This window comes from Vicugna pacos, chromosome 16 (genome assembly GCF_048564905.1).
Source record: "Vicugna pacos chromosome 16, VicPac4, whole genome shotgun sequence".
In the NCBI taxonomy this organism is placed as follows: domain Eukaryota; kingdom Metazoa; phylum Chordata; class Mammalia; order Artiodactyla; family Camelidae; genus Vicugna; species Vicugna pacos.
Window position 1 is genome coordinate 6,910,022 of NC_133002.1, and position 23,941 is coordinate 6,933,962.

Genomic DNA, 23,941 nt, shown 5'->3' on the forward strand with positions numbered 1-23,941 from the left:
AGAGAGAAAGATTTTTAAAAGAAGGGAGAAAGAGGGTTTGAAAACAATGTATAATGAATAACTGAAGAGCGGGTTGAAGCACAGTATTAATCCGGTGGAGACGTCCTTTTAAAACCTTTAAAAAAAAGGGGGGGGGGTGGGGAGATGAATATATGTATTTGAAGCCTGTGTCTAATCAATAACAGGACATCAAAACCCAAGAGAAATAGAAATGAATTAAGAAGTAAAAATTAAGAGAGTAATTGAAAATAGAACAGGTAAAAACAGATTTAAAAAAACAAACCCAAGAGAAATAGAAATGAATTAAGAAGTAAAAATTAAGAGAGTAATTGAAAATAGAACAGGTAAAAACAGATTTAAAAAAACAAAACAAAAACAAAAAAAGGGGGGGGGTTGTCGGTGTTCTCCTGGAGTCTGTGTGCTTTTAATGTGAAGTCCTTCTGTCTTCGTCCTGTTTTGGAAGCTCAGCTTGTTTTCATAGGCCCTCCGTTGGCGCCCTCTTCTGTGCTGCTCCCAGCACCTGTCCGCAAGCCGATCGCGCCTCCTCCTAACATGGGGTCAGATGCAGCTTTCCTCTGCTGCGGGTGGGCGGGTCACTGCCCCTCCGGATGCCGCAGTCAGATGTTGCAGACTGGCCAGGCTGGAGGGCGGGTCGTGCCCCTTCCCAGCACCTCGGTCAGGGGTTGTGTTCCTGCCCGACGTGGGGGGGGGGGCCGCTCTCCCCCTGCCTGCGCCGCCGGTAGCTCCGCTGCTCTGTGCGGCTGCGCGCTCTGCGCCGGCGCTCCGCCCTGGTTGGCGCTCCGCCCTGGTTGGCGCTCCGCGGGTGGGCTCGGGGAAGACCAAGGGGCAGCCTCGTCCCTGCTCCGAGCCAAGACCCAGCTGCTTGTTTGTCTTTGTGGAGCAAGTTCTCTGGGGGACCAGAATGGAAGGATCCTATCTGCCCAGGGCTGTAGGCCCGTCTCAGTCTGGCCCTTGAGGCTGCTAAGCCCTTCGGTGCGGACGCAGGTTTCGCCTCTGCCCCCGCCTGGGTGTTAAGCGCTGGAGAATATGGCGGCTCTGCCTGGGCCCCGCCCCTCTTCCCCTGAAAAGTTTCCGCATGTTTTCAGAGATGGGGGTATGCACCCTTCCCCGAGAGCACATCAACCTTGCTGTTTTATGGAGGGCCCAGGTTGTTCTGTCCTGTACACCCACAGCCCCAGCGCCCAGCCCCTTGCAGTCCCCTGGAGCTGCCTCCGTGCAGCCGCCCCCGTCCTCCGCCCGGCTTGTGCAGCCTGGCCCTGCCCGTCGCTGCCGGCCCGCGTCTCAGGCTGGGTGTCGGGGGGACGCTCTGTGCCCGTTTAACTTAGTTCTGTCAGATAAGGGCTGCTCTGTACAGATCCGAGCCTTGGAGGCTCCCCCTCCGTCCCGCTGGCCTCTCAATTGGAGAGGGGAGACCCAGCGAGCAAGCGCCAGTCCTCCTTTGCCGCTCCCTCCCCGCGGGACCCGTCCCGCGCTGCTTTGCCTTTTGTTCTTTCTTTTTTCCTTTTCTCCTACCAGATTTTTGGCGTCTTTATCTTTTGAAGAGGGCGATGATCTGTTGGAGTTCCGCAGGTGCTCTGGTTGGCTGAGTGGGTCTGTAGATGTGGGTCTTGGTGTATTTGTGGGAGAGGGTGACTTACAAGCGTCCTTCTACTCCGCCATCTTGCCCGGAAGTCGCTCAAGGATGTTCTGTAAGTGTCTTAGAGCCTCAGGGAAAACCAGAATCACTTGGATGTCTGACAGATACTGAAGCTGAGCAAGCCTTTTTTCCTATGAGACAGAAGGACTCCTGTCTTTTTCCAAATTCTGAAATTAGGAAGGTGATAAGGAGGCAGACTTTAAAAGGAAGAGCAGAGGGGTTTGTCTTTTGCCGGTGGATATTCTTTGTATCTTGTTGCTCAATTCTTTGCTTTCAGAAAACAATTTTCTCAAGTAATATAACAGTCTAATTTTTGCCTTTAAATGGGAAAAAATTATTTTTAATTTAAGAAGGTAATGGTCTAGCCCTTCCCAATTCCAAGTTTTTCCACACTTGTGATCAGAAGAATTTACTTTGGTGGGAATGGGTGTGATTGTTTATAAATTCAGAGGTAAGCAGTAAGAAGGTTTAGACCCCAAAACCGAAGTTCGCTCTGGGACGAGATTTCACAGTGCTGGCACTGGCACTGGAGGCCGTGCTGAGACTTGTAAGGATGCGAGGTCAGCCTGACCCTCTGCAGTTCAGATGGTGTTAGTGGTGGTGATGAGTGGGCTTTAGGTGGGCTTCAAAAAGAAGCTTCATGAAAGACTTTCTCCATAGAGGCAGTCTTTCATGAAACTTGTGACCTTTCCATGTTTTTTCCAGATGGCTTTGAAGGAGAGGGGAATTCTTTTTCAAAGCAGTACTTGAGAGTCTAGCTTAAGTTGGAGAAGAATTACAGGGTTTGACTCCAGTCGTTGTGACCCTTCTGTGCTTTGGGGTTCTCCCTGTGTACAGCCTTGGAGACCATCATTCTGATTTACTCTTGCTCAAATCACAGGGTTTTAATAGTTTCATCTAAGAGTCTTCTCAACTGGTATCTATGTGTACCACTTTACAATCTCAGTCTTCCCTCTGGTGTTCTGGAGATGTAATCTGCCTGCGTTCTAGTTCATGGTGTAGGCTCTGTGGGGGTTTCTGAGATTGAGATTAAGCAGATCTCATGACAGAACCAGGACTCCAGGAGGAGTGATAGTTACATCAGTTCTGGTATCTTTTGGTTTCTGGTCACCTTTCGAAACAAGGTCTTCTCAGAGAACTTGTCTCCTGAGTTCTCGTTGCCTTTCTGAAACCCAGTAATTATGTGTACTGCTAGAGGATTTACAGTTGAGATCATCTCGGGGTTTGTTCAGAGCTTTCCTTTCCATTCTGAGAACTATTTACACATGGACATTTCAAATGCTGAACGGCGTGTTGTTACCCAGTGTGGAGATGCTGCTTTCATCAGGAGAGAAGGAACCTGTCAGATTTTCCCTGTAAGGGGCTCTGCTGTCCACATACTCCTAACAATGAAAACAAGTATGGCTTTTATCTCGAACGAACAGCAGATTGGTACCGTTTGAGGGCTGCGCAGCTGCCATGCAGTCCATCTGATCTTCTGGGTGAACTAAGAAAGAATATGGATGGAAAGTTCTTGTGTGCATCTTACCCCTCAGAGTAAACTAAAGATGGCTGTTCACGTTAAAATTTAATTAGCATTGGAAGGAAAGTAAATTGTCATTTTCTGTGGTGGGTTACATGACTATTTCTGCTGTATTTTTAACTGTATTCAGACATGGTCAAATATTATCTATAGAGCTTTCTGTTTTGTCAGGATGGCTCTGAGAATTCTCAGATAATTTATTGGTCAATAGGGTTTTAAGTGGAAGACCATATTTAAACAAAAGACGGTAGGTATTTTTTGGCATTGACTGGGAATGCAGAACTACAGGTAGATTTAACTCCAGCAGCTCGCAGAAAGAGCCACTGCTGCTTGAGTCTCAGATGACATCTATCACACAGTTGGAGTCAATGCCATTAAACACCTGTCACTCAGAGCCATTCCCCTAGGATCTGTAGACTAGATGGTGTGGTGCTTAAAACACATCTGAATCATCATTCCTCAGAGAACTGGAGATGGTTGGCGTCACTGCCTGGTCCTAGCTTGGACCAGTCTGCAAATAATCTTTCTAAAAGCTAAATGGAGAAGAGGAAAAAGAAAAAATTCCTCAGAGACTTGGAAAGGTCACAAGTGACGTCATGGAAGAGTAGATGATGCACTCTCAGAGGTGAGCTGTGTACCACTTGCCTTGGATTTTCTTGAGGCAGTGCCTCCTGTGGTTACCTGTGGTGAGAGGCTGCGTTTGCCGGAGTTCAGGCTGAGTTCATCTCGTACCTTTTTATAGTACTTTTGAGTACGCTGGAACAAGGTTAGAATATTAATTTAGCCTGCCCGTCTCCAGCTGTGCCACCATAAAGAGGCTGCAGCTACTGCCGCAGGCTTCCCATGCTATGGAAAGAAACTAATTGCTGGTTACAGGCTGAAGCTGACAGGCTGCTCTTACCCCACCAGCCACTGAAAGTAACTTTTAAAATCATTATTATTATTATTAAGCATTTATAGCCCACTTTTGTGTTTTCCAAGTGCCTGATAATCATTTCTATTTATTCTTCCTTTTGATGTCCCTGAGAGGCAACTTAATATTATTATGGCCACATGTTTCACATGACAGACCAGGGGAATAGAGGGTTAGGTGTCCTGCTTCTTGGTGCTGTCTGTCATCTGCTTTAGGCATCCTCAGAGCAGAAGCTGAGATGTGCCCTCAGGGCCCGTTCCTCCCTGCTTGCTTTTAATTTCGTGTGTGAGTATTTGGCTTCTTTGGCTGCAACTTACAGTGAGAAATATATTTTACATACATATTTTACGTAGTGTATACACACATGCAGTACATGAAACTTGAGACAATTTCAGGAAACATTTCCTCCCCATGAGATGCCCTATGACATTTTCTGTTCTAATGTCTTGTGCCAGTTTCATTCTATAAAATTCGTTTTAAGAATCACCAGTTGGTCGTGACCTGCAGTTTTTAAGAACACCAGTGTTAGGAGGTACTTGAGACTGAGACTAAAATATGCACATAGCACGTTCTCCTGGAGCATAAGGTTTACTCAGAGGTAAAGGGAGAAGCACATTTTCATATTAAAACAGATAGATCCACTATGGAATAGCATAACTTCAAAGAAATTTTGTTCTTACAATGGGCTGCTTCATATTAAGCCCCTGACCCTGACCCTTACCCCTCCCTCCACCCCAGTGTACATGTCTGTTCTTTCCTCCTCTGTTAAAGGAAGTACGCTGGGAAAACCTGGGGAAGGACTGTCCTTCGGGAAACTTTAGACCAAGTCCATATCTTGTCTAAACCCAAATGGTTGTCAGGGACTTTGACTAGTATGTTTTATGTCATTATGCTTATTGAACACTTACTCTGTGCCAGTCACTGTTTTAGAAACTGAGAATACAGTCAGGCAAGAGACAAAAATCCCTTCCCTTATGGAACTTACGTTTTACTGGAGGTGGATTATGAGGCACAGGGACAGGCAGTGCACCAACAAACAAGTAAAACAGTATGTCAGATACGAGCAATGGAGGAAAACAGCAGAGATTGGGATAGGGAGTCCTGGGGTTGGAGATTGGGTGGGCTGACTTTATAAAAACGTTGGTCATGGGAGGACCTGCGTGGGAAGATAATATTTGATTAAAGCAAAGACCTAAAGGAGGCCAGGAATGAGCCTTGCAGATTTCTGGTGGAAGAGAGTTCCAGAGAGAAGAAATAGCAAGTGCAAAAAGCTATGGGGTAGGTGTGTGGGGTGTGCAGGGAACAGCAGCAGGCTCTTGTGGCTGACAGGAGAGTCGTGACACACGACGTCAGAGGTAATAGGCATCAGATTATAGGCAGTTGTAGCTTGGAAACGTCATTGGAGGTTTGAGCAGAGAAGTATTTATGAAATGACCTACATATTAAGACCACTCTGGCTGCTATGTTGAGAATAGACTGGGAAGCTAGGCGTTGAGGGTAGGGGAGACAAGTGCAGAAGCAGGGACACCATTACAAAGCTTTGCAGTGTTTGATTTACTGAGTTTGGAAAGTCAACAGGAGGTTCCATTTAGGGATGAGGAGGGGCAGTCAAGAATTTGGTTTTGGTCATGTTCATTTTGAGATATCTGTTGGTTGGTTACCCAGATGGAGATATGAAGTAGGCAGTTAGATATATATGTGATAATTGATTTCTTATAGGCAAGCTAGGCACTGAGCTTAAATCTCTTGGAAAATACTTTTTCAGTTTGTCTGGATTATGTCTTTCCATTCTGTACCTGTTGGGATAGTGAATTTCACAAGAAAACCAGGAACTCCCCTCTCTCCCTCTAAAGCAATCGGTATTACACTCTAAGGTTTACTCAGTTCTGTTTAAGAGTAGCCACCATCTTGATTGCAGTTGAACTGGCTTCATGCTGTTTTCCTTGATTCTTTTTTGCCAAGACTCCTAAAGAGTTATTGGCATATCCTTGAGGAATCTAGTATTCTTTGGATTGTGATCTACCACATGTGTTATTCTTCCTCAACATCTAAATGTTATTTTAGCTCAGGGATTTGAAACCAGAAGAGCCCACATATCATCCTGTCCTCTCATCCTTGCCTCATTGAGTATCCATGTGCCTAATGAGAGATGTTACTGATGGTTGAGAAACCAGTGTTTCATTCCATTTGTTCAATATCTTCCCCTTAATTCTATGCAACAAATATTTACTGTGTCGCTAGTGTGTGAGTGAAAATGAGAGCCCCTGCACTGAGATCGTGGTGTTGTGGGTGAGGCAGAGATAAGCAGTTACTTTATGCTGGAGTAGAATTCTACATGCACGGAGTGGGTGCTGGGGAGGGGGATGAGAGCCTTCCTGAGAAATCCTTGCCAAGCTTGAACTAAATATTAAATAGATATCTTCCAGACAGATAAAGCTGTAGGAGAAGAATATATTAAGCAGAAAGAACAACATCTAACAAGGCCCAGAGCTGTCAGTTTCAGCGTTTGGGGAGCAAGAAATAATTTTGATATGCTTGAAGTTTATGGAAATAAGCTAGAGAGGTAGGCAGGGGCCAGATCTAAGAGAACCATATACATTTGAAATGAATGCCATTCTAGCCAAGAGTAGAAGTTTGAGAGCCTCAAAATACAGATTTTGAAAAGCTAACGTAGAAGAGATGAGATGCTTCCTCCAAGGAATGGCTTGTGCAGTTGATCCTACAAAGAGATGACATTTTACCAGGGGCACAGTAGCAGGAAGCATCATTAAGCTAACAGTTTGCCAATGAGCCCTTTCTTCTCTCTTCTGATCTCTTGTTAGCATATCGTCGTAATACATGTGAGCATGTGTGAGATTTCAGATAAGTCTAATGTGGTTACCTTTAATTCTGTTTCTCGTTTCTTTAGCAAACACTTGTTATAATACTTACTGTAAGCCAGGCACCATTCTAAGTGCTTTGCAAATCTTAACTCATTACCCTCATAACAGCCCCGTGCGTTGAATCCTGCTGTCTCCATTCGTCAGACAGGAAGCTGCGCTCAGTGCTGCTGCCTGAAGTCGCACGGCTAGTAAGTGACAGAGTCAGAGTTTGAAATCAGATGGTCTGGTCTGGTTCCCGAGTCCATGTTCGGAACCACTGTGTCATCCCTCTGATTTGGGTGTCTCAGCTTCTCAGAGAATTATTCCAGAACAGAAGTCCAGGAATAGTGTTCAGGGTGTGCTGAAACCCCTGAAGTTTTTGTGGAAGTGTTGCATATACGATTTTCTGAAAGAGGGTCCCTGGCTTTCATTTGTTGGTCAAAAGAGTCCTCAGGGCAGAATGGCTTAGCACTGCTGACCTGGAAGAGCTTTTCATGTCTTTTCCATTGACAGAGGGCTCCAACTGGAAGAACGAGCTATTTATAAGCCCACGCAGACTTCTTAGGTAGCGTTGTTCTAAATTAATTGTTTGTCTGGTTGGTCTTCCTAGGATCTTTTTCCAAAATACAGGCGCCAGGTCCCAGATACAGGGATTGTTTTATTTATATATATGTATAGGATGGAGCCCTGGCATCTGTTTTGAGAAATCTCTCCAGATGATTCTAATACAAGTCTTTAGTTAAGAACCACTAACATTATCTCTTGGAAGACAAGGATGATATTATCTCTGTCATTCCTTATATATCAAATGCTTGGGACATAGAAACATTAGTAGATGTTTGAATGAATTGCACGTGAGCCATGTGAGATATAATTGCTTTCCATTCAAAGGTGCTAGTAATGATAGTCACTGGCATTTCATATGCCTGTACCACATCCAGTTTTCACTTCTAAATGCCCTTTACAGAGCTTGGCACTCCCTCAAGTTATTCTTGGTGCCCTGACTTGAAATAAGAGCTCTCCTTCTCTCATTGTGGAGTACCAGATGAGTTAGAAAATACTTCTTTCCCAGAAGCCCACAGCTGATACGAGTCTTTTGAAGTGGTGCTCTAGTACATTTTAAAGACTGTCTAAGGTCCCTCTTTCCTGAGGTTAGTCACTCTGCTTGCATTCACCAGACTCAAGCTTTTTGAGGCTTCTGCTGTCTCAGCATTTTGGGCATCAGATTATGTGATATAGGTCAGAAACTCCTGGGGGCTGGCAATTGAAAGGTTAAATGCAAAACTTACAAGGAAAATAATTTGATGAATTCTTCTGGGAAAGAGAGCAGACTGTATCGAGTAGACATACCCAAACCAAATTATGAAGGATGAAATAAAGGTACTATTAAAGGTGGGGAAGATGAGTTAATGACAAATGTAAAAGGACTGAAAGTACTTAAGAAAGAGGAAATTTGGATCTCAGTGTGCTGTTGAAGTGTGAACGTTTGCCCCAAAAGGGGGAGGGGGGAAGGGAGAATAGTGGTGCTGAATAAGCACATTTTCCCTTTATTTTCTTAGAGCAAAATGAGAGAGAAATAAGCATAGTTACTGATTATAAAACTCACCCAGAGAAATATTTTTCTGTGGTGCCAAGAGCATAGCTAGGAAAGTCACTAGTGACAGAAGCCAGTGGGAGGTGGTGGTTCAGAGCAATTCTCCCCGTCTCTCCCTTCTTATAGTATATGGTTCTTATAATCTGCCACAGTGGATTTGGCCTGTTTCTGAATAGATCCACCAATCAGTGTTGCCCCTGAATAAAAGTACTTACTGTAGCTTTTTAAAATATATATATAAATGGCATGCTGTGGGTTGGACAGGCCATGGTAGATTCACAACCTGCCCAAATCCAGAAGCCTGTATTATGAGAAGACTCATTTCTTCTCTTGTTCATGGGCTTTTCCTTCCTAAAATCATCAGATTTTCCAGTGTTTGAGCCAACAAGCTTTTCCAGTCCAATGACTTAGAAAATAAGATTTTATAAAAGAAAGCACTTTAATGGTGGTATTTGAGAAAAAGATCAGGGGCAGTATGGCACCAGTTATTGTGGAGGGGAAAGTCAAGACTTAGGGTCAAATTTACATTTGAATCCTGGTTCTTCTGTGTGCTGACAATGTGACACTGAGTGTTAGTTAATCTTGCTGAACCTCAGTTCTTCATCCGTAAAATGAGAGAGGAGTAACACTTACTACTTTGTTTGTGATAGTTACGATGAAGATTAGAAATACTGTCATTAATAGGTACTTAGTAAGTGATAACAGCCACTACTATTTATAACCATAGAAATGCATAATAATGGAGTAGATTACTCTAGGTATAGAACTTGTGCCGGGAATTCATCCCTCCTGGGGCTCCTCCCAGAGAGAGGGAGAGTTGCAGACTGGCGACAGTGCTCTGCCAGTGGATGAGCAAGGACAGACTTTGCAGTGTATGGGCTGGTGTGTCTTGATTTGGGATTTCCTGCACGGTCTAAAAGAGGAAGGAAATGGGGTGGTATATTTCTAGACATATAACTGTTCTTTCCCTCCTACCTGGCTTCCTATGATGTCCTAATTTTCCCTTGCTACTTTCCTGGCAGGTGGCTGTGAAAAACAATATTGATGTCTTCTACTTCAGCTGCCTCATCCCACTCAATGTGCTTTTTGTAGAAGATGGCAAAATGGGTAAGTACATATGTCCTCCTGTCCTTCTGCCAAATATACCTTTGCCCTTACTCTGAATGTCAGGCAGAGCATAACCCCAGAAGAACAAGTTATTTTGAGGTTTAAAAAATGGGGTGAGGCTATTCTCAAGCTCTGAAAATTGCTAAGTATGTATTCATCTGAGTCACAGCTGAGCTTGCTTTGCTGTTGGTCTTTAAATCACAATGCCCATTGTCTGAATAATCTAGTCACCCCAGTGTACAGAGTAAGTGGCTTGGTGCCAAGCAGATCTAGATTTGAATCTCAGCTTGGCTGTTGATTAGCTGTGTAGTTGTAGCAAGGGGCTTAATTTTTCTGAGCTTCAGTTTCCAAGTTTACAAAGCAGAAGTAGTTTTTATAATGATTTGATGTAGTACAGGCAAATTTAGCACTTAGCCCTGTACTAAGCTTTTACTGTCTCAGGATAAGAATTCGATAATCTGGAATAAATCATTAGTACCCCTCATGCAGTTGTTGATTCTTCTCTCTTCCCTTACTTAGGACACTAGTTTTTACCAGTGCATACTAGGTTGTTTTGGCACTTCACTGGTTTGATTCTCACAACAGCTCTCTGGGGAGGGTAGGCGGATGTAATAATATGTGATGAAATGAAGGATCAGTAAAGTCACAAGGCTTACTCCCCAAGTCACCCAAATAGGAAAGCACTGGAGCCAAAACTAAACCCTAGATGTAAACTTCTTTCCAGTTTATCTTAGTGCTGCTCATGGGGGGTTATTTGACTGGGAGGAGAGCATCTCTGCATAGCTAAGAGGTGGCCCCAGCCCCAGGCTGCTGCTGGCTGTGTGGCAAGAGCCAGCATTCCACAGGAGGGCTGGTACAGGCCGTAGACGTCAGGATATTGACAGATGGTGCACATCCTTCCCTTCCGTCTGCTTCCCCGTGCAGAGCGCCAGGTCTTCCTTGCAACATGGAAGGATATTCCCAACGAAAACGAACTTCAGTTTCAGATTAAGGAGTGTCATTTAAATGCTGGTGAGTAATGACTCTGAATTTTATTTTCATCTCAGTAAGTTAAATTAGATAGCTGAATTTTGTCTTTTTGTTCCCTGCCTCTTTCATATGCACCTTATTTCTGGTAAATATATGGTATTACTTTGCAAACTTCTCTTTAAAAACTTGGGATGTTTTGATGTAGGTACTAGATTACTTACAAGCTAACAGATGTAAGAAAAGAACTAGAGTGGATCCACCTACCCAGCTCTTCAGTAGTTGAACATGTGTTAGTCATTTTATTTGAACATTCTAAGCATCACGCAATTGAAGTGGCACTTGAAAATACGTATTCCCCCAGAATTAAAAGGATTATTTGTCTTTTTTACATCAGCCCGCAGTAGTGGCCCTTTCTGAGATGCTTATTTGGAATCCTGTATTTATGACTAAACAAGAATACATCATAGTTGATTAAAACCTAGCTGGTAGCCTTCTTCTTTCTTGCCTTGTGTCAGCTTCCACATGATGATACCAGCCTCTTCTGTCACCATTTGAAAGCTCCAGGCCCTGTTGCATGTAGTTACCTTTATTACTGTAATAGAACATCAGGGAGGGAACGGGAGAGGAGGAACAGCAGCAGCTGTCAGTCCCTGGGGCTTTGTTCCACTGAAGTGTTCCTCCGGAGTGGAAGAGCCCAGAGCTGTTCTGAGTCTTGCCTTTGGCCCGATCTCCCTCTCTCTTTTGAGATTAGTCCAAGGCTATCTGAGTTTGATTGAAGTGAGCCTTGGTGCTTGGTCAGTGCCGCCTCTTCTTCACTACCCATCGCTTCCTCCCTCCAGCAGGCCGCCGTCCTCCAGGGTAGCCGGAGCCCCGCAGCGGCGGGAGGAGGCAGCACAGTGGTGCAGAAAGAGAAAACAACTCACTGTCTTCTCATTTCAGCTTGTTGTTTTTAATTCGGGGTGGGGAGTCGGGGTTCTGGGATGCACCCGTCGTCTGTGTTCAGACAGGTCTTTTCTAACAGGGCTTCTCCTGAGGCCTTGGAGACGCGTTTGAGGGAGTGGTGGCCTATAACTTCCGTTGTAATAACTAGGTAGTTGGTTCTTCAGAAATACCGCATATCTGCCTCCTTCCGAGCATACTCTTGGTATAGGTTTCCCACCCTGACTGGTTATGTAGCTTTAATACAAAACCAGATTTTTGCTGAGTTTTCACCAAAAAAAATCATACTTGACTGAGCTGTTTCGGGTGCCATACTCTAGGTAGGTGGCGGTGTTATCTGTCTCTCTATGAGGCTTGCTGATCAGTTACCACGAACCTCCTCTGATGAGTACGGGAGAGTGGACAGCTTCCCACAGTGTGAGCTGTTTTTCAGGAAGCTTCAGGTGCAGAGTCTGCAGTGGCTAACGGCGAGAGCCAGAGTGGGTCCTGTCAGAGAAGCAGCCTCTGTACCCAGGCCCTTAGTTATAGTCACCCTCGTGTAGTCAGTCCTGAGGCAGCATTTCATGTATTAGGCTCCCGAGAACACTTGTCCCTCAGAAAAGGGTCTGTGGTCAGCTCAGGTTGGGCAGGACGTGTGTGGTGTGCCCCTGTTGGAAGCTGCCGTTGCACCTGAGCACACTGGAGGCTGAGACCTCCGGCACTGAGGAAACCAGTTTAACTCAGTGTTAACTGACTTTACTTGACTGTGGAGTTTAAAGTCACAAAACCATCTCATGAAACACCGACATTCCATGAACGTGCATGATCTGGGAAATTCTGGCTTATAGAGAGCAGGGAAAGGCCAGAGTGATTGGAAAACAGATTTGGGTTCAGAGGTCCAGTATGAAAGGGACATGTTTTTTCAAAAAAGAAAATGAGAGTTTGGGTGACAGGCCTTTAGTCCGGCCTGCCGAGTAATGGAAAAGATATCCCTGCTTCCACATTAGGGCTCTGAACCCTTACTGCACCTTGATGTGCATTTGTGATCTTGCCAAAGAAGAGGTGTCTGGCCTTTCTCCCAATGGGGCTGTGTCTTCTGATGCAAACTGGAATGTTTTCCCGGAGCAAATTCGGTTCTGATCCATTCTGCCATGGCCTCATGCCAGTTCCTCCCTGCCTCGGGTGCTCCAAATTCCAGTGACTCGGTTTTCCAGTGACAGGCTGCTCTGTGGCAGTGCAGCATGTGGGAAAGCAGAGGAAAGAACAGCCACCTCGTTTCCTCCAGGAGCCCAGGCCATCATTTCCCACACAAAATCACTGCTAACCTCATACAAGACCACTTCCTGCAGCTGATCCTGTCTAGCCTTTGCTCTGCCTCCACCCCGGGTCTGGAGTGCCCTGGCCTTTACACTTCCCCAGTCTGAGGGCTCTGTTAAAATGAACATTTTCAGGTTTAGTGCCTTCTGATTCAACACCCTGGGTCTAGCTGGAAGCTAAAAATACCATCCTTTCCAGCTGATCTGCCCTAATCACAGTAGCACCAACACTTTAAATAGCTTTTCTGTGCCAGAGTAGACATTTGACAGATGGCGCTAACACTCAGAGGGCTGCAGGAAGGCACAGGTCTAAAGGACTGACCAGCCTAGCGTTGAGCTTTTACTTTTGCTCTCCCATTTCTTCTAGGGGTGAAGGAAGAAAAGGGACCCTCTTCCTAAGCCTTGATAATTAGACCTTAATAGAAAGGAGTGTATGATAGGCACTAGTTGTGTAAATCCTAGAGAATATTAGATCAGAAAGGACCTAGCACTGGTCATCTCTACTGGTGTTAAGCAGTCTGTACGAACCTGTTTTGCAGCTTATATTGTAGCTGCATTTGGGGTTAGTACATGTCTGGGACCGCTGTACACAGGAAATAGTTGCATCTCCAGCCATATCCAGCAAGGAATCTTTCTGGCAAGCAGTCTGCAAACCTGGTTTTTTAATTGTTTATTATACAGTGAAAAGCTCAGGCACGTAGTATCTGTATTCACTAGTCGGGCACTCTAGTGAGGGACAGATACTTCTTCTGACACAGGGACTAGGTGAGGGTGCTCTTTCTTTCTTTGTGTTCTCGTGGTTCTCCCCATCCTTTGGAATAGTTCATAAATGCAGATGTTTTGCCAGCCAGCACTTAAGTATAGTTTGGTTGTTCAGATGGTAAAAAGTGTTGTTTTCAGCGTCACAGTGGTTGCAGACTAGCTAATGAAGACCACAGCTGGGTCCCACGTGCAGATTCCCCTTCCCACTCTCTGAGGACCTTCTTCACTTTTACTGCTGCTGGAAGAGCTGTGACCTTAGCCAAAGTAGCAGGATGAAGGAGGGAGGACCATCCTCACACCTTCTAAGATTTTTAGACCCTGACCCCAGACCCAAAGCCAAATGTGAGGTAGGAGACAAATGAACCAAAAGAAATCACATCCTGAAGCAAGTGTAACCCATATTTGATCATCTGTTAAAACTCTATCCTTTAGGGCAGATCTCAGTATCTTTACACTCCCATTCTCAAAGTCTCACAACTGTTAAGATTCCATCGTGTTTCCCAGACATTCAGATATTTAAAAATCTGTGCTGTCTTGTCGAGAAGCCTATCCCAGGCTGGCTGGGAAGCTCCCATTGCCCTTCTTACTAGGTGCATTTAGCAGCATCGATTATCCTGCCATCTACATACCCTCTAGCGCAAACCTACTATCCAAGGTTTATAAAAACTGACTCACACATACTTCTGTTATAGAACCCTCCTTCCATTCAGCCTTCTGATGGAAATCATGATTCAGTAGGAGCAGAGCCAGGTTCCTAACGAATGCTTCCAAATGCGTTAAAGTTACATCCATTCACTTTGCTTATTCTACCTGGCTGTTTGCCATGTTTTCTAATTCTGGAAGAGGTGAGTGTGTGTGTGTGTGCGCGTGCGCATGCATGCGTGTGCGTGCGTGTGTGCATCCATTTCTGAGCCTGTCGTCTCTTACTTGGATGTAAAATCATGAGACATCTGTAGACATCTAGGCCTTGCTGTACATATTGTCTAGAACATGTTTGTGCCTATGCTACAAGGTGGATCGTCAACAAAAGCTCCTACTGTGTGTATTGTCTTGGAAATGGGCAAAAGCCTTGAAAGTTGGGAATGGCTTTTACAACTTAAAGCAATCCCCCTGTGTTAAAGACAGTCCTGTCAGAGGCGTTAGCCAAACTCCAGCTGGTGATGTTGCCTAGCAACGCAGTCGCAGCTGCAAGAGCCCTTCATTGTGGGAACCCAGGTGACAGCCAGAACTGCCTGACTCCCCCCACCAGAAGGTGATGAAAAAGCGTATTGAGGCCCCTTCCTCCGACAGTCTTGTGTGTAACTACCCCAAGATACACTTTCTGGCTCCTCAAGGGGAGCTAATTATTAAGTTACAACTACTTTGCTTGGTGTTAGTGAAAACCTTAGAAATAAAAGGGGAGAAATTCAGTCATAATGAAATGTGGTACAGTTGTTTAATGAGTGGCCTCTTCCCCTCAGCTCTCACTAGTTTGAATGTGAGAGAAAGAAGTCAAGGCAGGATCTACCTTCAAAAATTCAACCACATCTAAATAGATTGGTTTTTAGGTTCACAGATGTAGAAAACAAAATTAAAGTTCCTGAAGGGGAAAGGGAGGGGGTGCAAATTAGAAGTATACGATTAATAGATACACATTTCTATTATATGTAAAATAGGTTAACAAAAAGGATTTACTTTATAGCACAGGGAACTATATTCAATATCTCATAATAACCTATAGTGGGAAAGAACCTGAAAAATATAGATATATATAGAGAGAGATATAGATAGATAGATAGATAGATAGATAGATAGATAGATAGATAGATATCTCCCTGAATCACTTTGCTGTACTGAAACTAACACAATATTATAGACCAAGTATACTTCAATAAAATAATACATACATACATTCGTACATATATAGATGTTTTTTAATGTGTGTGGCATTATGTACTTATCAGCATCTCCAACACCTGAATCAAAGGCCTAGTCACAAGTGTCGACGGCAGGTGCCCATTGTGTCTCAGATACTGTGGGAAGACCTGGAGGAGATGCTTCAGACCCCAGATACCCAAAACTCTAGGGTCCCCGTGCTCAGAGTCTGCTGTCTAGGAGAGCAGAAAGACCATCCTTCATGGCAGCCATTTCCTAGACAGCACCATAGAATGTGGTGAGAATTTAGTTCCTGAGTAATTTATATGGAGAGAGTTTAGTTCCTGAGTAATTTGAATTCTCATCAGAAATGAACATAATAAACTATCAACAAAAAGACAGCATTTATCATCTCTATTCGTAAAGTTTCTCTTTGTCTAATGCTGCAACATTTCATATCAGTAGTAAGAGGGCAAGGAGAGATAAATGACCTTTAATTCTACAATATTATGTCTCTTTGATGCTGTAGTCACAGCAAGACCCCAGACACCAACCTGTTCTTCCCCAGGGTTGGTGACTGTGAAGGCCTCCTCTCTGACCAGCAGCAGCAGCTGCGGTTACAGGGCCTGGAGCAATCATCTTTGCACTGCTTCCATCTTTCTCAAAGTCTTCTATTGAGACAATTTGTTTCATTATTAATTTGGGGCATGGCATTCCCCACAGACTTAAGAAACTATTTGCCTGTTTAAAAAAAAAAATTAACAGCCAGGTTAATAAATTTGACTTGCAGGATTTCTACAACTCTGTGCCCTTTTCTGATCCTGGCAGTTGAGGCCAAAGTGACTCACAGTGAAGTAGTTACAACTTGGGAGGTAGTGTATAGATTTGATTTTCAGTCTTTGTATCCCAGTGAAAGGGGACCAGCTTTCCCAAAGTGAATCCCAACATGGCAGTCACCGTGGCACACCCGTGCATCTGGTTAACATTACTAACTCCTGACCCACCATTATCTCCTCAGATAATTCTTACTCTTAAAGCTAGTTGCACCTTATTCTGTTTCTGTTCTGGAAATGTGATAGGCAGGCACTTCGGGAGCCTCTTCCTCACCCATTGCTCTAGTGGGAGAAAGACTCTCTGAAATGTGCACATATACATGTGACGGTGCTTGTCAAGGGACTTGAGCACACATGGCTCATAGCACATTTGTTTGTTATTTTAACTGAAGGTGTTGAATTTTGAATCTGTGTTTCTAGACACTGTTTCCAGCAAGTTGCAAAACAACAATGTTTATACTATTGCCAAGAGGAACGTGGAAGGGCAGGACATGCTGTACCAATCCCTGAAGCTCACTAATGGCATTTGGATTTTGGCCGAGCTACGTATCCAGCCAGGAAATCCCAATTACACGGTAAGGCCTTTCTCAGAATGGGTGAGATGGGTTCAAAGACGGAGGTAAGAGCCCTTTCATTTTTTTCTTAGCATCCTAGAAAGACCTGGAGGAGGTGTTTCAGACCCCAGATATCCAAAACAAGCAGTCAGTAAAGAAGTCTCCAGTTGCCTCCTTAAAAGGCCTTCTGTCTGCATGGTCTGCCCCATCCAATAGGCACGGTGCCTCTGGCAGCAGGAGTGCCTTGGACTCTGCCTGGTATATACAGAGTTGCTCACAGAACTTGGCAGCTTCATCAGTACTGGTTAATACTTAGCTAGCATACCTGTGTGGTACTGTGACAAGCTGCTAAGAGGATTGTTTTACGTAGCTCATGTCAAGCTCATTCCTGCTTGTGGACTTAAGGGTATCAGAGTCCTAGACATGAGCCTTTTTTAGCAATGTCCTATGTCCTAAATACTTGTGAAAGTCAAGGCAAAATGAGACACATCTTTCATGTCCTGTAAGGGGACCTTAGAAAACTTCCTTCAGTACCACACTGGACTAAAATTAAAATTCTGGCAATATTTTTAGAGTTGCCTTGCTAAACAACAAAGCTTTATACCCTGGGCTCTGGGCACCTAGGTGTTTCCTGTTGTAAAATGTGATCTCCCAATAGGATGCTGCTTGTCATCTGTCTTTTGTAAAGTAAAAGAAAAACCCTTGTGGTAGGGGAAATCTCGTATTCTTCTGTCATGTTTGAGGCTTTTGTAGGCTGTTCTGAATGAGGGGACAGGAAAGTGACAAGAAGAATAAGTTTCAGTAATTGAATAACTCTGAGGGAGCTTCATACTCAGTATATTAAGGGAGCTTCTTATTCATGTATCTGAGAAAAGTCTGTGCGCCCAGTCCTTCATTTTAAGACAAGCCTCTTTTCACTGGCATATGTCAAGGGACTAGCACCACTGAAAATCCTTGGTGTTTTGCCACTAGTTCCCTCCCTTGAAGCAAGCTGGACTCGCGTGCATGTGTGAGCCGCTGAGTCCTATCCAGCTAGATTTTTGCCCAAGCATTTGTGAAGGGAGAAACTTTGGGCTTCCCCCATAAAGTATACACTCCTCCCCCTGCTCCTCCACCCTTGTCTTTTTTTGCAAGAAACTACCCTGGTGTTTTCCTTGAGTTCCACAAGAAGCACAGCCTCTCTCTGCTCTTGGAGGGACAGGTTTTCACTGTAAAATCAAGATCTTATGAAATAATTCCACTTACTTCCCTAGAAATTTCCTCAATGTATGTATATTTGTGTTTGTTTACTTTGTTTTTTTATCATCCATTATTGTATACAGTCTTCCATCTCAGCTAGATTAAAGACGCATGATTACTCCCAGAGTGCAGATAAGGAAACCAAGGTTAAGAATGATCAGTGACTTGTTCAAGATCATGTAACTTGTTGGTAGGTTGGTTGGGTTTTGAATTCAGGTATCTCACACAACTTCTGCTGTATTCTTTCTCTTCATTATAAGAAAGGATAATGAGAATTTTGAGAAAGACCTAAGTTGCCCTAAACAGTTGGTTTAAAATTTTTTTTAACTTTGTATTTTGAAATAATTGAAGACAGAGTTTTGTTGTTTCATAGTCACCAGTTTTTACATCGTTAACTTTTTTGGGGGGGTGGTTAAGGAATCTACAGTACTATGAATCTAATCACATGTATAGATTTGTAACTACCACCATAGTCAGGACACAGAACTGTTCCATCACCACAGAAAACCTCCCTCTTGCCATCTCTTTATAGTTAGACCCTCACTCCAGCCCTCAGCCCTGGCAACCACTGATATGTTTGTTCTCCATTACTATAATTTTGTCATTTTAACAATGTTATATAAATTAAATTCATACAGCATGTATCCTTTTGAGACTGTTTTTCTTTCACTTCGCACACCCTCGACGTCCGTCTGAGTCGTTGCATATATTAATCCTTTGTTCCTTTTTATTATGAAGTAGTAGTACACTATACGGATATACCACATATTTATACATCCATTGAGGGACATTTCCTCTCCTGTATATTTTTAAAATTTGTATTTTGAGATACTTGTAGGTTCACATGCAGTTATAAGAAATGATCCAATGAGATCCTCTTCTCATGGTGCCCTTTTAGAGCCACACCTACGTCCTTCCCTCCCCTTCTCCTCTCCTCCTCGATAAATTTAAACAGTGAATTTATATACTTCCTTGCCCTCTTTCCTATTTTCCATCCATCTGGTGACTGGGTTCCCTCTGCCCACAAAACCATCTAAATTTTGCATCAAGCGTCTGACACAGGCCTGACCCATTCATTCCCCTGACTGATGTTCCAGACTTGAGAACCACTCAGGTTCATTCCCTTCTCTCCCTCACCCTGAACACCTATTGTACCATCAATGTGATCTCAGCTGGGTATTAAGGAGAAAAGAAAGCTGTTGAGCCAGTACTAACGCATGAGGATTGATGGTCCCTTTGTCTCCTGAGAAGTGGATAAATCACTTCCCTCCACCCCCTTACTGTATTTCATTAAGAAAGTATGTTTATCCCATAAGGAAGATGTCTCATCTCTCTAAGTAGCTATATCTCACTTAGAAAGATAACATGTCTGAGGTGAAGAAGAATGTGTTCCAGGCTCTAAACCAGAAGTGGCAGTGAGAGGGTATAGCTCAAGTGGTAAGGTGCATGCTTAGCATGCATGAGGTCGTGGGTTCAATCCCCAGTACTTCCTCTGAAAATAAATAAATAAACCTAATTACACCCCCTCCTCAAAAAAAAAAAAAAAAAGAAGACAACATGGGTGTGTAAGTCCTCAGCTTACCTAGGCAGGAGAGGTGACTCCTTCCCTCAGCGAGTCTAGGTGGGTGGCATTCCTGAGTGGTTGGTGTTAAAGATGTGTCACATAAGCAGACTAGCAGTTGAAAAGTGAAAACCCTGGGAAGGCCTCTTTTCCCTTAGGAGCCATATAAAATGATATGCAGAGTCCTAGCTATATTTTATGAGTCAGATTATGTAGCTTTTTGGTTCTTTATGTATGTTTCCCTTTTGCTTTCCTCAGGATTTAGCAAGATCTTTTCCCCCCCCCCAAGCTTGTCTTAGCTGTACCAGTCAGGAAGCAAGGGATAGGTTAAAGTCTATACTTGACCCCTTGTTGATGGCTGCCGGGGCGGAGGGGTGATGTAACAGTCCAGAGAGAGAGATTCTTTTCTTCTCCCCTCTCCCCCACCAAAGAACAGCTGAAACTCTCAGTGTCCAGGCCTGGTCAGTCTGTGACTGTCTGCCAGTTCTAAGCTTGGCAGATGAGATTGTGCTTTTATTGAGGAAGGCAACATTTCCTTGTCAGTCCTGAACAAAAAAATGAATCTCCATCTGGTAGAAGTTCAAGGATTGTTACAAAGGTGAGAAAAAATATAGGACAGTATTTTGGGAGAGAGAAACTACCCCCCTTTAGTCTGGGAGCTCACTCCCTTAGGCTGTTCTTACTCTTTTTAGCTTCCTCTCCTCCTCCTTTTCTGAACCCACATTCTCTCCCAGGAGGAATTTCTACAACATTGACAGTGGAGAGGCTGTGGAGGAGGAGGTACAGATTGCCTCTGTAGGGAGCTTGGAAGTCAAGGGAAATGCCTATAGCTGCAACTTTGACCAAAATAGGGAGCTGTTTCCTTTCCCTGTTTATTTTCTTAAATTAGTTGCATATTTGTTTTGTCTTATGTTCATCAGAATTGTCTTCCTGATTAATGTCATGCAGCAACTTTGAAAATGCCCTGGAGGCTGAATATTAAAGCTATAAATAAATAGAATCTCTTTTGATGTTTTTTTTTCTTTTGTTTGGCTGGTGTTTGTTTTTTTTTTTTTGCATTTTTAAAAACCTCACTAAGTTTTGAGGATGTAAGTGTTCTCAAGAAATTCAGAGTTGACCAATATCATCTTGACATTTTTGCCAGGAATATTTTCTCACCTTTTATACTATGTTAAGTCATCCAGAGTCTCTAATAAGAGAATAAAGAGGTAAAATAATCCAATCTCATGGTAATATGTCATTAAAGACAACTTCTGTTAATCTACCTTAACAGACAAGAGCATGATGTCAGTAATACAAAAAGCAAATATTAAATTTTCTGGTTCTCAATGTGGTTTGCATGCTTCTGCGATTATATTATTGTTAATAGTGCTTTGCCTAATCTGGTACAATTCATGAGTCTAAATCTGGGTTTAAATTTTGTGCTTATTGACCCACAGAGTGAAAATCTCAGTGTTCAGCACTGAAATCTCTTCAGTATTTTCATTTTAATTTGGTAATTGTTAGACTAGAGGAAGAGGCGGTGGTGGTGAAGTAGGGTGGTATCGGAAGTATCTGATCTGCCTGAGCAAGAGGCAGGAAATGAAAGATTAAACTGTTGGCACAAGTTGCTGTATGGTTACACTCAGTGAATGTCTTTTTGTATTAGTTCTTAGTTTACCCCAACAGTGTGAGCTCTCCTCAGTATACTACAGGAAAGTCTAGTGCCTTGGACCTATAACTTAATGCTTTTATTTTCCTTAATTGTACATCCTCCTGAATTAGGACTGAGATAACCATCCTTGTCAGACAGAAACTGAGGCAAACAGCTGAAATGACCGCCAAGTTCAGGGTTTTAAGCCTTCTCTTTTTATCTGGTAATAATCCCTTTGACTCTTAGCAAAGCAGTAGAACATCCATTCCCCTACAGTCAGGCCTCAGTGTTTTTTGTATGGATTATTTCCTAACCTCATAGATCCACGTAGAATGCAGGTAGAAACACAGCACAGCTTGACATTGATTAAATTGAAAATCTAAAACTCACAGAAACTATTAACAAGATCTCTTCATTTGGCTACTCAGTGATAAAAGCTCCTTTCCCCTTGAATCAGAAAGTTTCTTTGTCCACAAATGATAAATGCCAGATAGGGTGTGGAGAAAAAGGAACCCTCTTACACTGTTGGTGGAAATGTAGTTTGGTGCAACCATTATGGAAAATAGTACAGGGATTCCTTAAAAAATTAAAAATAGATTTACCATATGATCCAGCAATCCCACTCCTGGGCATATATCTGGAGGGAACTCTAATTCGAAAGGATACATGCACACCCCAGTGTTCATAGCAACACTATTTACAATATCCAAGACATGGAAACAACCTAAATGTCCATCAACAGATAACTGGAGATAGATAGATAGATAGATAGATAGATAGATAGATAGATAGATAGATAGATAGATAGATAGATAGATAGATAGATAGACTACTCAGCCATAAAAAAGAATAAACTAACGCTATTTGCAGTAACATGAATGGACCTGGAGATCATCATTCTAAGTGAAAGTAAGCCAGAAAGAGAAAGAAAAATACCATATGATATCACTTACATGTGAAATCTAAAAATAGACAAAAATGAACTATTTACAAAACAGAAACAGACTCACAAACATAGAACACAAACTTATGGTTACCGGGGGAAAGGGTGGGAAGGGATAAATTGGGAGTTCGAGATTTGCAGATACCAGCTACTATATATGAAATAGATAAACAAGTTTCTTCTGTATAGCACAAGGAACTATATTCAATATCTTGTAGTAACCTATAATAAAAAGAATATGAAAAGGAATATATTTAGGTATATGTATGACTGAAACTTTACACTGTGCACCAGAAATTGATACAACATTATAAACTTGACTATACTTCAATTTAAAAAGGGGGGGGGTAAATAATAAAAAAAAAAAGTTTTCTTTGAACTGAGAATTGGATGCCTCTCAAGTTAATGCTGATCTTCCTTGTCTTTTCCCTCTTAACAGCTGTCGCTGAAGTGCAGAGCTCCTGAAGTCTCCCAGTACATCTATCAGGTCTACGACAGCATTTTGAAAAACTAATAAACTGGTCTGTTTGCCCTGTGATCGGTGCAAACCAAGAACTCTTAACTGGAGGAAACTGTATTGCCGTGTAGACTCTGAACCCAGACACACTGAGGCCACCCGCCAAGGTAGTGACTAGTCTAACCTGTGCTAACATTAGGGCCAACCTGTTGGATAGTTTTAGCTTCCTGTGAACATTTGTAACCACTGCTTCAGTCACTTCCCACCTCTTGCCACCTGCTGCTCTCTGTCCTTACTTGTGGGCTTCTCCATCCTGTGCCAGTGGCTGGCATTTTCGAGTGTAGTTTGATATTTTGTAATTGAGAGCTTGTTTCAAAAGCAGAAAAAGACCAAAAAACAAAATTAAAGCAAGGAAAAGTGTCACTGAAACATAAACTGCACTTTATTGTTTTATATTTTTGTACATATGAGAAACTGAGGGAACAGTGTGTAACTGGTAGAAGGTGTTAAAACAACTGCCCCCCGGCGTTAACCGCACAGCCCTGGGGAAGAGACGCGGTGACCCGCCCACCCTGCGGGGGTTCTTTTATCTGTGGCAGCCTTGTCCTCGGCCGGCCGCTGAGTTTTCACTTTTTTTCCTCTCCAAATTGCCTTTCCTTCTTATTTTCCTGTGTCATCATCTCATTTGATGCTCCGCAGTGGGGAATGGTGGCCTTCCTTCCTTGATGTCTCAGCGTTGAGGAAATAGGACCTGTCAGCACCAGCAAGGCTGAGAAAAAATGAGAACTTAGTACATTCCTTTCCTCATCTAATCCATTAATAACACTGATAAAGGAATTCGAGTAGAGATGCGAAACAGGAACCAAAATGCCCTTCCCCTGCCTCCTGCTCTGGATTTAATTCTCAGGTCCAGTTCAGATCTAAAATCTTAGTTTTAGAATTGAAACAGACTTTAAGGCCTGTTAACTGTTCAGAGGCGCGGGGCTGGATCTCCTGAATCCCCGTCAGTGCTGTCTTCACTGCAGGAGTACCATTAGTTTTCTTTTCCCGGACGCCTTTCTCTGCCCTTCTCCGTGCCTGCTTCTTTACGGCTCTTCTCGTACTCCGTGCTGACTTCGGCGCCCCGTGCATTGGCATCAGGTGGCAGCAGGGTGTCTTTTCCATTACTTGAAGGTGGTCCCCGTGCCAGGATGAAGGAGTAGCTAATGCACTCCCGGGGCGGCAGGGTGGGTGCGGGGTGGAGTGAGC

At 43.4% G+C, this 23,941-nt stretch overlaps 1 protein-coding gene across 5 annotated transcripts in view; it reads left to right on the forward strand.

Moving 5' to 3' along the window:
* The window catches only part of AP2B1 (adaptor related protein complex 2 subunit beta 1), a 115,202-nt gene extending 92,074 nt beyond the window's left edge, over nt 1-23,128 (forward strand). For all 5 annotated transcript variants that reach the window (XM_072940365.1, XM_072940366.1, XM_006219203.4 and 2 more), the window contains 4 exons: nt 9,570-9,654; nt 10,579-10,665; nt 16,727-16,881; nt 22,676-23,128. In XM_072940365.1, the coding sequence (XP_072796466.1) occupies nt 9,570-9,654; nt 10,579-10,665; nt 16,727-16,881; nt 22,676-22,750 (402 nt within the window). In that variant the 3' untranslated portion in view covers nt 22,751-23,128. The remainder of the gene's footprint in view (nt 1-9,569; nt 9,655-10,578; nt 10,666-16,726; nt 16,882-22,675) is intronic.
* The last annotated feature ends 813 nt before the right edge of the window (nt 23,129-23,941 follow it).